At 44.9% G+C, this 15,956-nt stretch overlaps 1 protein-coding gene across 1 annotated transcript in view; it reads right to left on the bottom strand.

Annotated features, from left to right (window-relative positions):
• LOC147465997 (tubulin-tyrosine ligase) overlaps positions 1-15,956 on the bottom strand; it is a 135,137-nt gene that overhangs the window by 34,734 nt on the left and 84,447 nt on the right. The window contains exons 6-7 of the mRNA XM_086523207.1: positions 9,453-9,706; positions 9,162-9,269 (exon numbers count right to left, since the gene is read on the bottom strand). Coding sequence (XP_086379333.1) covers positions 9,162-9,269; positions 9,453-9,706 — 362 coding nt within the window. The remainder of the gene's footprint in view (positions 1-9,161; positions 9,270-9,452; positions 9,707-15,956) is intronic.

The raw sequence follows: 15,956 nt of genomic DNA, 5'->3' as shown, positions 1-15,956 counted from the left end.
GATTCATGAGCCGACGCACACAAGGGCATGGAGAGTGGGCGATATAAAGAAAAATGGAAGCAGTGGAGAAACCTCAAAAGAAAGAGCACTCATCCTCCGTTTTCCCTCCATGGAAGCAAAGAAGTCATTCTTGAAGAATAGACCAACTCTTAAAGAGACTGGCATCTTTCTCGGGGATGATCTCACCCTCTCGCAGATCGCTCATATGCAGGAAGTAATGTCGGAAATTAGAGCGGCAAGGGAAAAAGGCAAGATCGCTTTTTACCGAGACGGAAAAGTGGTAATACTAGAGCAACGCTCCACATGACGGTGCGAGACTTATGGGACCACACTCAAAGTAGCTGCCTGGAACTGCAATGGATCTATGCGTCTTGATGTGGGTGCTTTTGAGGATAGCTTTACTGGAAGAGACATCATCTTTTACTCGGAGACACACCAGGCCCCTGGGCAATCCATGCCTCACATCAGTGGATACAGGTGGGAGACAGCCCACAGACAAGAGACACGCTCAGAGCATAGAGGGCGGGGCTCGAGGGGAGTGGCAGTGTTATTCAGAGAGGATCTGCAGCCACTGATACATATAGCCCGCAGGGACGAGCAGGCTAGGTACATGTGGGTGAGATTGAAAGCAGAGACAGGCAGATACCTCTATCTAGCTATTTGCTACTTTCCCCCGAGTACATCAGTTTATGCATCACCCAGAGGACAGTCCCCTTTCTCTATTTTGGATGATGACATATGGGAGTTCTCTAGGGACGGTGACATTATCATCCTAGGGGACTTCAATGCTAGGACTGCCCATCACCAGGCGGTGTTTTATGATACTTCAGAGGAGATGCTAAGAGAGCTAGATGTTGTAGAGACGGGCCTTTCCAGACTATCACACGATGTGGAATATACTGAGTATGGGCGACACCTGATAGACATGGGCACTGCACATGGATTGGCCATCTTGAACGGCCTACAGAGATTTCCTGCTACGGGAGGTTTTACATGCTTCTTACACAGACATGGAGCCAGCACAGTGGACTATGTCATGGCACAGCCAAATCTCATCTCTAGTATCCAAGATCTCACAGTTGAGCCCAGACCGGTCGGGGTGGCAGTGGATCATGCTCTGGTGTCGATGACCATCTCCTTCCTGTTCAGTGTAGCACACAGGCCACGAGTAGCAGCCCCTACTCGCTACACATTCACACAGGAGACGGATTCGGTATACATGGACGGAATCTACAGACACCTATGCACTGAGGACCCGGGGCGACCTCTGGAGGAGCTAACTACTATACTGACACAGACATTACATGAGGCAGCAGCAGAAGCATACCCACACACCCAGCCTAAGCAGAGCCACCGATCAGGGAGCATGCCTAAGAACAGCTGGTACGATGAGCAATGCCGCCAGACTAGAGCCAGACTTCAGAGGGAGGTGTTGTTGGGGGACGTCACTCACAAACAGTCACAGATTGACTTCCGACGCCTGGTGCGACAGAAGAAGAGGGCTTTTTTGGCTCGACTCAAGCAGGATCTATATCAGCTATTCTTGAGTCAGGACTCGCGTGAGGCGTGGCGGCTCTTTCATGAGCAGTCCCCCCCCCCCCGCTATTTCCTCCACAGAGACCTGGGGTCAGTACGCATCATCTTTGTACACAGTACCTGGACAGCCGCCCCTCTCCCCAACCCCCCCGATCCATGCCCACACGCATGTGTCTTTTTCACCGCTGAGATGGTGAAGAAAGCTATTGACAGGATGAAGACTGGGAGAGCATATGATCATGATAGCCTAGTCGCTGAGCATCTCATGCATGCCAAAGACCTACTAGCAGAGTTTCTAGCAGTTATGTTTAACCGTGCCATGTGTGAGGGCCTATTGGACACTTGGAGCCTATCTACGATCGTACCTATCTTCAAATAAGGAGACCCCATGGAGCCTGGGAATTATCGCACTATTATGATTGGGCACACATTGGCACGGTTGTATGCATCGATTCTTGAGCAACAGCTAAGTAGATGGGCAGAGAGGGAAGGAATACGTGCAACTAGGCAGGCAGGATTCAAGAGAGGCTTCTCTACTCTTGACCATATCCTAACACTCAGGGCCATCATCGAAGAAGGCAAATCTCATGGGAGACGGATCTATTGTAGCTTTGTGGACTTCCGCAAAGCTTTCGACACGGTACCCAGAGCTAGACTGATGCGCAGATTTCAGGAAATGGGAGTACCCACAAAACTCATTTGGGGGATCATGCATGGCATTGTACAGATCAGTAGTAGGGCATGTACGCACCCCGGAGGGACTTTCTACACCGGTTCACTCCACTATTGGGGTGAAGCAAGGCTGCCCGCTCTCTCCTACTCTTTTCGGTATGTATGTGGATGAGGTACCAGCAGAGGACAGGACATGCCCCTTGTGTAACATGGAACCTGAGACAAAGCTACACTATACATGCCGCTGCCCCGTCTACTACGAGATACGAGGCCGCTTCCATTGCTTGTTCAGAGAGGGTTTTGGACCACTCTCAAGAGTCATGGGATACGAAGATCAAAGATGTCTGGGTTTGTTCTTGCTCGAGCTGCGCAGACACAAAGATAGCCTGATGAATGGCCAGGCTAGCCAGTCTCAAAGACGGAGCACAGACTTCTTCAGAGCAGACACCGGACAGCCGCAAGAGCCACTCCCACAGCAGAGCTCCCCCTCGTCTCACACCAGAGGCACACTGATTGACCGAGCGATTGAACTGGGGAAATCCAGGCGCCCGCGACTACAAAGACTACACAGCATCGACGGAGGCTACGACAGAAAATTCGGAGCACGCTGGCCAAGCATGCACAACGCCGGTCAGACTACTAACCATGGAGGAAATTGATGAGATTCGCCAACGACCGATGCTAGATTTTTTTCTAGTGCTTTTGCTTGACTCACATCGACCAACTTAGGACCCCCATAGCAAATATCTTTGTTTTGTACTGTTGCTAGGTTATTTTGTTACTCTGACAGTTGTAAAGATTCCACCACTTTGTAACTTTCGGGTCTCAAGGTCATTATGTCCATTTGAAAGACGTTAATATAACATTCAATTTCATTTTCATCTCTCTCTCTCTCTCTCTCTCTCTCTCTCTCGTTCATCTCTCTCTCTCTCTCTCTCTCTCCTCTCTCTCTGATCCTCTCTCTCTCTCTTCTCTCTCTCTCTCTCTCCTCACTCTCTCACTTCTCTTCCTCTTCTCTCTCCTCTCTCTCTCTCCTCTCTCTCTCTCTCTCTCTCTCTCTCTCTCTCTCTCTCTCTCTCTCTCTCTCTCTCTCTCTCTCTTCTCTCTCTCCTCTCTCTCCCTCTCTCTCTCTCACCTTCTCTCTCTCTCTTCTCTTCTCCCTCCTCTCTCTCTCTCTCTCCTCTCCTCTCCTCTCTCCTCTCTCTCTCTCTCTCTCTCTCTCTCTCTCTCTCTCTCCTCTCTCTTCTCTCTCTCTCTCTCTCTCTCTCTCTCTTCTCTCTCTCTCTCTCTCTCTCTCTCTCTCTCTCTCTCTCTCTCTCTCTCTCTTCTCTCTCTCTCTCTCTCTCTCTCTCTCTCTCTCTCTCTCTCTCTCTCTCTCTCTCTCTCTCTCTCTCTCTCTCTCTCTCTCTCTCTCTCTCTCTCTCTCTCTCTCTCTCTCTCTCTCTCTCTCTCTCTCTCTCTCTCTCTCTCTCTTCTCTCTCTCTCTCTCTCTCTCTCTCTCTCTCTCTCTCTCTCTCTCTCTCTCTCTCCTCTCTCTCTCTCTCTCTCTCTCTCTCTCTCTCTCTCTCCTCTCTCTCTCTCTCTCTCTCTTCTCTCTCTCTCTCTCTCTCTCTCTCTCTCTCTCTCTCTCTCTCTTCTCTCTCTCTCTCTCTCTCTTCTCTCTCTCTCTCTCTCTCTCTCTCTCTTCTCTCTCTCTCTCTCTCTCTCTCTCTCTCTCTCTCTCTCTCTCTCTCTCTCTCTCTCTCTCTCTCTCTCTCTCTCTCTCTCCATTGCTCTACGCTTCTGCATTGTCAACTTTGACATGGTTTCAGAGCGTCTGGATCTTTGTTCGCGGGAGAGAATTGGCACGAGGAGAAAAGCTCGTGGAGAATCCAGCCGCTGGTGAATTGTCTGCAAAAACGCTGACAGTTTTTACAGCATTTCAATAGGCAGCGTTTTTGACCCACGACGACTTTAAGGTTCCCTTGACGACATTGGGCACCGACAGCAGTGGCAAGGACAATAGCAAGCGTTTTGAAACGCTGAGCGTGGCGATTGTCAATGAGGGGACTGCCAAGGCGAGCGTTTTGAGACGCTGTAGTAGACAGGGTCTATAGGCAAGTCAAGGCAACAACACTGGTCAACGCTTGTGCAGTAGCGTTTTGATATGCTCCCAACAGAGGCACTTGGCGGCGACATCCAAGTCGTCAAAGGCGGCCTGCGTCTATGGAGGGCATTTTGATATGCTAGCTAGTGCGGAGACTGCCAGTGATTGGGGGATCTAGTAGGTGCCATAGCCAAGGCATTTTGACACGCTGAGTCTATAGGGGTTAAGCGACGACATTGCTTAGCCAATGGACCAAGGACCAAGCCTCCAATTCAGCAGTGTTTTGAGAAGCATGGTTGTGAGAGAAGATCCGATGGTGGCCTTGAACTTGCACAACGTTTTGAAACGCGTGGGCTTGAGAGGTCCAAGGAGCATTGTTTGCGGCAGCAAAGGCAAAGGCGGGCCCTCATTAGCAAAGGTGACCCATGACGAAATCTCGTCCTCCAATGAACAACACCAACGAGAGGCTATGGATGGTGCATCGACCAGTACCCAAGTTAGTGGCCTATGCATGGACAAAGTTCTCAAGGAAGAAGTCAGTTTGTTTGGCTCGAGATTGTGAAGTCAAAAGCAAATTCACCAGTTTGCTAGAGGACAAAGGCAAAGGCACCCTTGATGAGGTCAGCCCTACCAATACTCAGTTAGCTGTCTCGGTACCCACGAGGTCAGACAACCGTTGTTATAAATGTGACGACGCTTTGTTTGGCCCGGGAGTTTGTAGCCAAAGACAAAAGCAAGAACTCACAAAAGGACAAAGACAAAGGCAAGTTGGACAGAGATAACCGTAATAAAGAATTGACAGAGGAGATTGGCATGGCACACGTGGTGACGGCCACAGTGGCCACGACACCAGATTTCTAGTCAAGAGGTAGTTGCCGCCAATAGCTTCAGCCAGAGAGAGACTTGTGAGTGGCAAAGAGGGATAAGCAATGCTCCCTATAAATAATTTGGATCCTTGTGTTGGAGTTCAAGCTGTTGGTGTTTGAACCCCTGGGTCGGAGTTCAAGGCACATGCATCTGGCAGGGAACCTAAAACACTATGGATGAGTGCACCAATTCATTGTTGTTGGCCGGATTATGGACGGGATGTGTTTCAAAGTTCATTGTCTGGAAAATTTTGGACGTCATGTGCTCATAGTTCACGAATGGGGATTCTTGAACGTAGTGTGGTCTGTAGTTCAATTTTCTATGAGGCGGACGGTGCTCAAGATGGCATTCACATAACCAAGGTGTATCCAGTAGTTGGCCGCCGCTTCTGGGGTGTCCATGATAGCTTATTCATCGACTTGGTCTCACTATTTATGTCCACTATGAGCTACAGAGAGGGTGTTAAAGTTATGGCATCTCGAGTGAATAGCCCAATGTGATCCCAATATTTGTTTTGGCTTTTAGGTATTTATTTTACTTATTTGTCAAAGTCTGGGTAGGGCAATTTACTAAGGTGGCTATATAAGCACACGTAGCCCCCATTGTATTAGTATCAATTCGTTGCCAATGTTGGTTGGCTCATCAATATATCTCTCTCTCTTTCTCTCTCTCTTGTATTCTCCCCATTGCTCTACGCTTCCGCATCCGTCAGCTTTGCCACTCTTTATAGAGGAGTAAGCTCCCCTTGGCCTTTTTTGACATGTGTGTTCTTTTTGACATGTCATGTCCTTTTAAACATGTTGACCCTTTTCACATGTGATGTCCTTTTTGACATGTGGTGTCCTTTCGGCATGTAATAGTAAGAATGAGTTGTAACTCAACTTCTAGAAAGATTTAGGAATTGTCACTTAAGATAAAATTGTTGAGTTGTGCACGGCAAGTAGACCCGTCGCAATGTCGTTATTTTATTTTAAATAAAATTTTGCTCTTGGGGTTTTTGACCGTCCATATTCTAAATCCGATGTTTCTTTTCTCAAATTCTGAATGGAAAGCTGAGAACTAAGCTGCACTATGGAAAAGTTCACATATCTGAAAAGTTAGTGCAAAAGTAGCATTTCAGCATAAGGAATACTTATTCTTCTACAAAATACGAGTTGCTATGTCAGCAAACAGTATTCATGCATTCACTCGGTGCTCTTACGCCGTATGCGAGAGCTCCACGAGGCATTTCTACAGCTTTGGCATCCAAGGCCTCTCTACACCATGGTACCTGGGGCTCCTGGATGGCACTTCCGGCCACGTGTGGTTTTTCCTCCTCCCATATCCTGATTTAACGGTCATTGTACATATCTCACTTTTTCATTGGGAGAGTCTCTCCTCATGCTAATGTAGCCCCCTGTTGTCGGGGCAGTTTGTAGCCCGCTGGGCAGTCTTATTAACTAATAGAAGGATCTTTTTCTTGGGGGGAAAGAAAAAGTGTTGCTTCTTCACTATGCCCCCAATGAGAAGGAGGGTCTCTTTATATAGGAGTAAGCTCTCGTGGCCTTTTCTGACATGTGATGTCCTTTTTGACATATGGTGTCCTTTTTGGCATGTATTAGTAGTTGTAACTCAAATTCTAGAAAGATTTAGCAGTTGTCACTTAAAGTTGTTGAGCAATCCAAGGTGAGCAGACCTGTCGCCACATCCTCGTTTTTTTTTTTTTTTTTTTTTTCAGTATATTTTAAATCAAGTGTCCATTTTCTCAGATTCTGGATGGAAAGCTGAGAACTGAGCTGCACTACGGAAAAGTTCAAATAACTCAAAAGTTAGTGAAAAAATAAAATTTCAGCATAAGCAATACTTATTCTGCAGAATACAAGCCATTCATGCATTCACTCTGTGCTCTTACGCATGAATGCCTAAAAGCTCAAGCATTTCCAAATCAGCACACACTGCAGTCTGCAAGTCATCAAGCACATTCTTATTGTGTGCGCCAAAGGTGAGATCCACCCATTCCATACACTTTGTATCCTTCTATATTCTCTTCCGTGAAGGTAAGAGGATATACTCCATCATGCCTTACAAGCATGTCTACGCATACTTCCCTATTATAGGATGAAGAATGTCACATGGCCATTTTCATACTCCCCCACTTAGGGATGGAAGCATGTCCAAATAATCATGGTTCCGTAAACACGGAAACACGTGTTCATTTTATGTAGTCTTACCAGTACGAGAACATATCCAAAATTAATTATCTTTCCATATTCCTTCAATACATGGTTTCCTAAAACCAAAGGCTGGTGAGAGGTTGGAGCAAGCATGTAGAGGCTATGGGAGGAGGGGGAGGACTTTGAGTAAGTATGAAAAGTTGCCAGTGGGCACACGAGGGGACTCACTGAAGTATTCCAGAATTTCCTTGTATGGGTCATACATGCGCAATACTATGGACCAACCAGCTCGACTTGTCGTAGTCATGGACCAGCTCCACTCGCTCTAGACAAGCTTGGGAAGTGTGTAGGCCTTGATCGGCTTAGCTTGTAGTGGCCCAACTAGTCAGCGTCTGCTTGCACCTTGGTCAACCTACTAGACCAAGTTGTAGACCTATTTTACCACCAAGTTGACTCCCCCTACCAGTCAGCCTGATAGACCAGCAAGTGGACCACTGTCACAACTTTGCTAGATGGGCGTTGAAAACCCAATTTTAACAATCCTAGGTCCCACCAGGCGTGCCAAAAATGAGAGTGCCTGTAGCAAACAAATATCTACAAGGTGCTCAATGTGTGACATGGGTGAACTCAGAGCTGTATGCTCATGTCCAGTGTTCGGGAAAAGTGTGCCTCAGCTTAGCCTTGAGCCAGTTGCAAAATCAAAGTAGCCGGTTGAGGGGAGGGCAAGAAGGAGAAAATTCCGCTTAAAATACATGGAAAATAGTGTAATTTTGCAAAAATACTAGCTATTATTGTAAAATTTCCGGTTCAGATTTGTCTTGGAGGGCTTTTTGTATGTTTGTGAAAATGATTTTTCCCGAACACTGCTCATGTCCCACACAGATAACAACAGAACTAGACTGGAGAAATGGACTAGAACAGATACTAGATGATAGCACAAGAAACTGAACAAAACAGACACAGTAGACACTATATGCTGCAAAACCCCAGCTCGATACATTGCAATGGCACTCAGCTCCAGACCATGAACGGTGACTCGAGAGGAGGAGTGTCAAGGCTAGATAGTGGAAGGTAAATGTGCTCCGAGTGAACTGACTGCACAACTCCAGACTGTACTCAATCAGAGATATCTCCTAAGATGACCAATATGGAGCTAAGTATCCCAAATACAAGATAAGGGAAGAATACAGTGGTGGACTGATGTGCGGAGAGTGGAGAGCCACGAATGTCAGTAGTACTCTCGCCAAAAAGATAGTCCAGATAAGAGATCCCAGCCGCAAGTCTAGCTCATCCTTGCTCCAGTCTAGTCCCTAACTACCTCTTAGGTCCTTTCAGCCATCCCTGTAGACTGTATGCCTTTCAGCCATCCCTGTAGACTGGCTACACATACCAATCTTCTGATGGAGTTGTTTTATACATATGGAAAAAACTTTTGTGGGAACTGTAAACTGTAGTCATCCGGGAATCATGTTTACACAATGAGCAGTTCTGGATTGTGCTGTCAAGTCAGAATCAGCATGATGTCGGTGGTAGAGCACATCAATTGCCAACTTATGACATTTTGAGCAGGAAGCACATACTTAGACTTCTGTACCATAGTGTTACTTTTGTGTCCTGAATTCAATCAAGAAAAAGACAACAGTAAATATTTAACTCAAAGAAGTAGCATTTTGGTCAATGACGAGCTTCTGCTCTTTTATACCTTCCTAAGTCGTAATATATAACTAATTTTAGAGAGAATAGTATCTGTACAAAGTTCACTCCTACAATGGCATCAAGCAACATGCTCTAGTAGTTATTGTTCACAACATTTACATGTTCTTTGTATCTGATGAAAAAACCCTTACCTCATAGCCGACTGTACAGTTCCCTCTGGCATGTACATGAACGGGGCCACTCTGAAATTGGGCTCATCGCTATGCCGAGCAGCAGAGCCAAGCTCGTCCATTACATACCTGTAATGTTATGTCCAACCGAAATCTGTGTTCATGTCTTGCAATAAGCTTCCCCATTGAAAGATGGCACTATAATTAAAAATAACTGGGTGGCAAAAATATAACACAATGACAAAACATAAAGCAAGCAAGCAAATAGACAAGCTTATTTTCCTTAAGAGGAAGACAAAATCAAATATTTACCATACTGGAGTCTCATCAAGCTTCTCCTCATCACAAAGTCGGTAATTCATTAAGTATGTCCACATTGCACAAAGTACTCGATCTTCTGCAGAATCCATAGCAGACCATTGTGGGAACCTTTGTTCAAGGTTTCCTACTAAGTCACGTCCTTGCTCCATAATTCGGATAGCTTCAACACCGTTCAGCATAGATAGATTGGGCAGACTTTCCAGAATATCTATCCCAGTTTTCCCAAGAGCCCCTGGAATGGCTATCTACATGCAAAATCTATTTTCAGTTGCACAATTCATAGCGCTCAGAATTTCCTTTCTTGACCAGAATGAAAATTAATGATTAAAAATCCAAGCCAATTTTCTACTTAAAGGAAAAGTAAATCAAAGCAGGCACTAACTTTGAACCTCTTCTGGGCTTCGTACACACAGCAGAGGTTTAAAATAACAACTGATTCAACCACGTTCAAAAGTTTCCCATCTTCTGCCAACCGTGTTCAAATGTTTCCAATCTTCTGCTTGGCTGCTTATGACATGAGCATCTTGTATGGTGAAAGGAGCTCTGAAGTTCATTTTGGACATCTTACAACACATATTTTTCAAGCATACAACTTTGATTGTGCCTAAAATTCAGCACTTTCACCATCATAGCAACTCATTGTTATGCTTTCCTCTTATTCCATTCGAGGTTACCTCTAGATGGTACAGATTTTCTTTCTTTATAAAATCCTCTTTATGCTTATGTTCCAGGAGTTTGATGCGACTCTACTTAGTACAGACAAATAAATTTCCATTAACCATTGTTTTATTAGCTCTTACTGACTTGATCTCCCGACAAAGCAGCTAGAGAAGGCACTTTACTAAAGGATGAGACCTGTCAACAACCCCAAGATCAAAAGGGATCTCTAATAACCATGAAACAACTAGAGAGGCCACTTTAGCAAGGGATGAAACCTCTCAACAACCCCAAGTTCCACAGGGACTCTATATAAGTCCGAAAATGGTCAACAGCTGTTAAAAACTTGTTAAGTGGTCAAATCCTGCTCCTAGTAGGTGGCAAAAAGTAATCATTTTATTACTACAAAATGGTTCCTTGGGAATCCTGTGAGAAGCGTTGCACTTTCATTTTGTTTCCATATGGCCTTTATGGCATGGATGCCCAAAAGAAGTAACCAACATGTATATGATCTCTCCTATAGATCAAGTTGGCCTCTAAAGGATCTGATCTCTCCTATAGGTCAAGTTGGCCTCTGAAGGACGTTTAATATAACATTTCATTTCACTTAATTTCTCTCTCTCTCTCTCTCTCTCTCTCTCTCTCTCTCTCTCTCTCTCTCTCTCTCTCTCTCTCTCTCCCTCTCCTATTGCCGTTCTCCAACATGAAGAAGCAAAATGGCAAGGACCATCCTCCCGAGGATGCCATTCAAAAATGCAAAGAAGAAATGGGCGAGACCATTAACAAGATTAAGCGCAACCTTCTAGGCACAATAAAGGCACTCGAAGAACGCGTGTCGGCCCAGGAAAGCACGATAAACACACTTGAAAATCGTGTGGCAGCCCAAGATGAGATCACATTGCTCAAGAAAGAGCTTGTAGAGGTGCGATCACAAAACGTACTTGAAGAGGGAGAGCTTCAACCCTCAGTAGTAGAAGAACTCAACACGATTAAAGAACAAGTGCGGGCCATCAAAGAAGGTGAGAAGCATCACAAAGAAATGATGACTTCGTGGGTGGATGTCATTACAAAGACCCAACAGGAAGCGAACGAGGCCGAGAACTGGATCGAGATCACCAAGAAAGGAAAAGGCAAGAAAACAACCCCCACACTTACCATCATTAACTTGACACTAGAAGAGGAGCAAAAGAGACGTATGTGTGCCTTACACGTGAGTATCTGTGGCCTCAAAGACCAAGATAATGTTGATGAAAAGATGAAAGAACTCATGACTATGATGGGGGTCAATGAGCCAACGCATATGCGGCATATGAGGGCTTGGAGAGTGGGCAGTAAAAAAAGTGAAAGCAAGGGGGAAACCTCAAAGGAAAGGGCATCCTTCGTTTCCCCTCCATGGAAGCAAAGTATTTTTTGAAGAAGAGACCAACTCTTACGAAGACGGGCATCTTTCTTGGAGATGACTTCACTCTCTCACAGATTGCCCATATGCAAGAGGTAATGCCGGATATTAGAGCGGCAAGGGAAAAAGGCAAGATTGCTTTTACCAAGATGGAAGGGCGGTGATATTGGAGCGACGTTTCGCATGACGGTATGAGACCTATGGGACCACACTAAAGATGTTGTTACCATACACATGTGGTAGTGATGTGTGTGAACACACTAGGACCGCCGAGGCATTTTTTTCCTCTTTAGGAGGTTTTTCCCCCCGTGCATTGTATATAAGCCCATCACTCTAGGGCTATCTATTTTTCCATTGCACACTAAGTAACACACTCTCTATTGTGTACCTTGAGCTTCCTTCGTCTTCTCCAAGCTGTGTGTGTTTCTCTACAACCCTAATTCCAACAATTGGTATCAGAGCAGGTCACGTCCTCCCCGGCTTAGTCGTCAGCTGCTCCAGCACAGGCCTGCTCACTTTCTCCAATTTGAATGACCTTTGGCAAGCGTTCGCAGGTCGACAAATATTTTGGAAGAGCTCAAAGAGCATAGTCTGCTCAGAATTTTGATTTGGGCTCATTTAGGCCTCCGTTTCCACTACAGGCAGTACTGCACAGGCTATTTCGTCATTTGGTGCAGAATTTTCGTCAGTGTCGTTTTCTGCATAACAGGTGCCTTATAGTCTTCTACGGTTTGTGCTATATAGCACAGGTTGTTCCCGCTCCGTTTCTCCTATTTTCGGGCAGTTTTCACATCAGGTGCAGCATTTACCATGGCTGACAACAACAACACAGATGTGTTCAAGATATTTGCTGCTGAGGACAGGTTGGATAGGGACAACTACCCTATGTGGGCTTATATGATGCAACATGTTCTTGTGTCAAAGGGTGTCTGGAACATTGTGCAGGGCATTGATATACGTCCTGGTTCTGAGGATGTAGGCGATGTTGAGGATGTTGCAGGTCTTGCTGCAAGGATTGCAGCTGTTAGAGTTGTTTTGCCTACGGCAGAATAAGCTCGTTGGGATGTTAAGGATGCGCAGGCTCATGCATTGATTGCGTTGTCTGTGAAGCGCACCATTGTTCCTCACGTCCGTTCAGCAAAATCTGCAAAACAGGCTTGGGATATTCTAGCAGGTCTTTATGCAAGCCGCAATGAGGCTAAAATTGCTTTGCTGCATAAAGAGCTGGAGTCGAACATTATGCATGAGGAAGATGATATTGACACTTTCCTTCCTAGTGTCAAGGATATCAATGAGTAACTTATTTCTGCAGGTGAAGTTATTTCAGACAGTTCCCTTGTACAGACTATTCTTGATGCCTTACCAGATTCTTACCAGACTTTTGCTAGTACTTGGAGACTTACGACCCAAGGAAATCCAGAAGTTGTCAAGTTTGATGCATTATGCACGTTGCTCTTGCAAGAGTCACTTTCCAGAAAAAACAGGACTAGACAGCGTGCAGTTGAACAAGCTTTTATTGCTTCTCAAAGAAAGGGTGGTAACAGCAATGCAGCCACTTCTTATGGTTCTGCTGCGAGTGGCAAAAATTCTGTTCCTAATGCTTTTGCTGGCAGCAATTCGTCTAGAAATTCTGGTGATAAGGGCAAAAAGAAGATACGTTGCCATTATTGTAAAGCCAATGATCACTTGATCAAGTCATGTCCTAAGTTGAAGGCCAAAGAGGCTAAGAAGAAAGAGGGTGGTTCCACTGCAAATGCTGGTTCCACTACAAATGCAGCCATTGTTGAGTCTTCTGTGAAAGGAGATTGTGTTGCTGATGTTGATGCAGAATGGGCTTTTAGCGCAGAGTGCACTTACAATCCTGTTGTCCATGATGCATGCTTGTCAGTTGCTGCAGATTCACATGTGTGGTATTTCGACAGTGGTGCTACAAAGCACATTACCTCACATCCTGAATTGTTTACCTCTCTCGAGTCTGTCCCTCATGGGAATTCAGTCACTTGTGCCAACAACGTCTCTTATCCAGTTCAGGGAGTTGGAAAGATTGTGCTCACTGCTGTTAATGGCAGCTCCTTCACACTTGTTGATGCACTTTATGTACCTGGGATCAAGAAGAATCTCTTGTCTGTATCCGCACTTGCTAGACTTGGACTTGTGGTCAAATTTGTGGATGACAGATGTACAGTTCATGATCTCAATTTTGGTGATGAAATTGTTGCTTCTGGGCTTTTGTGCCGTGGGCTGTATAAGCTCACTTTGTATGACAAGTGTGGACAAAATTTTGCAAATGTTGTTGCAGACTCAAGGGCTATTTCAGATGCAAAACTTTAGCATGCATGTTTTGGTCATCTGAATTTTGCCAGTTTGCTGCGTTTGCAGAAATCTGATATGGTTGCTTCTTTGCCGCTTCTTGAAGCACTTGTCAAACACGTTTGTGAAGGCTGTATTTTGGGTAAGATGCAGCGTTCTAAATTTCTAAAGGATAGTTCAATTCGGGCCACATGCAGGTTGCAGCTTGTGCATAGTGATGTTTGTGGGCCCATGCAAACTCCGTCCTTGGGCAATTATCTGTACTTCGTGACTTTCATTGATGATTACTCCAGGCATGCATGGGTATTTCCGCTTAAAGCGAAGTCCGAAGTTTTTATGTGCTTCAAACAATTTCTTGCTATGGTTGAAAATGTCTCGAAAGGTACTATGGGCACCCTCCGTTCCGATCGAGGGGGGGAGTATATGTCTCATGAATTTAATGCATTTCTGGCTAGTCGTAGGATAAAACACCAATGTACAGTGCCTTATACACCTCAGTAAAATGGTGTTGCTGAGAGGAAAAACAGGTCACTCACGGAAATGGCACGATGTATGGTCAAAAGTCAACCTTTGCCGCATTCTTTTTGGCTTGAGGCCATCATGTGTGCCACTTACGTACTTAATAGGTGTCCTACGAAAGCTTTGCAGTTTATTACTCAATATGAACCATGGCATGATAGAAAGCCTTCTATTGAGAACATGCGTGTTTTTGGCTGTTTTGCATATGCTTTGGTGCCACAAGTGCAGCGCAAAAAATTGGATAATAAGGCTGTCAAATGTATTTTTGTTGGTTATATAGTACTGAAAGCAAAGGTTACAGGTTGAATCAGCCGCAAACAAAACGTATTCTGGTTTCTCGCGATGTAGTGTTTGTGGAAGATTCTGTTCAGCCCTTGCTGTCATGTACTAGAGACAGTAATGTAAGCTCACAGGACATTTATGACACTTTGTTGCCTCTTTTCAGTGGTGGAAAGTCGAATGTAAGTTCCAATGAGGCAAATGTACAGCCTATGGGGGTTTCTGAAAATGTTTTAGATCAGCCTATTACTGATGCAGATGTACATGATGTACTTGATGAGGAAAGGGCTGAAAATGAGCAGGCTAGAGGCATGCCAAAATAGTTGGTGCACACTTTGCGTGACAATAAATTGGATGCACCTTTGTTTAGTCGTACTCGTTCAGGCTCTCGCCATGCATCTTATGCATCAGATTGTTATGCTTTCGCTGTGTCTAGCTTACATGATGTTGAGGAGCCTCTGTCTTTTGATGAAGCACAGAATTCAGAAAATTGGATGGCTGCCATGCAATCAGAATATGATGCACTTATAGAAAATGACACATGGACTTTATGTGATTTGCCTCTGGCAAAAAGGTCATTGGTACAAAGTGGGTTTACAAGTTGAAACGCAAGCCGGATGGTGAGATCGATCGCCATAAGGCTCGACTTGTTGCAAAAGGTTATGCACAACAAAAAGGCATAGATTATGAAGAGACTTTTGCTCCAAGTTGTCGTATGACCACTGTACGTTTACTATGTGCATTGGCAGCTCATTTTGGTTGGGATGTACATCAATCAGACATTGTTACTGCTTTCTTGAATGGTGACATATTTGAGGAAGTTTATGTAACGCAGCCTCGCGGTTTTGTCATAAAAGGACAAGAGGACAAAGTGTGCAAATGTAACAAGGCTTTGTATGGGTTGAAGCAATCTCCTCGTGCTTGGTATGAGAAAGTTGACACTCATTTGGTCAAACAAGGCTTTCGTAACAGTCCAACAGAAAGCACATTGTATGTAAAGCGTGAGGGTGATGTACTTCTCATTGTGGTTCTTTATGTTGATGATTTGCTAATCACTGGACCAAATGAGAGACATATTGCTGAATTTAAGGCTGATTTGAATGCTACTTTCAAGATGAAAGATTTGGGATTGTTGCATCATTACTTGGGTATACAGTTTAAGCAATGTGATGGTGGTATTGCCTTGTGTCAGAAAAGTTACATAGAGACATTGCTATGTAAATTTGGACTTAAGGATTGCAAACCTATTGCCACTCCCATGGAAACAGGTTTGAAGTTGAGTCTATATGATGCTGGCGATCCTGCTGATGTCACTCTTTACCAAACTGCTG

This window comes from Adiantum capillus-veneris, chromosome 1 (genome assembly GCF_014529385.1).
Source record: "Adiantum capillus-veneris isolate H3 chromosome 1, ASM1452938v2, whole genome shotgun sequence".
Taxonomy (NCBI): domain Eukaryota; kingdom Viridiplantae; phylum Streptophyta; class Polypodiopsida; order Polypodiales; family Pteridaceae; genus Adiantum; species Adiantum capillus-veneris.
Note: the sequence above shows the minus strand (reverse complement) of the source record. Positions and strands in the feature narration are given on the sequence as shown.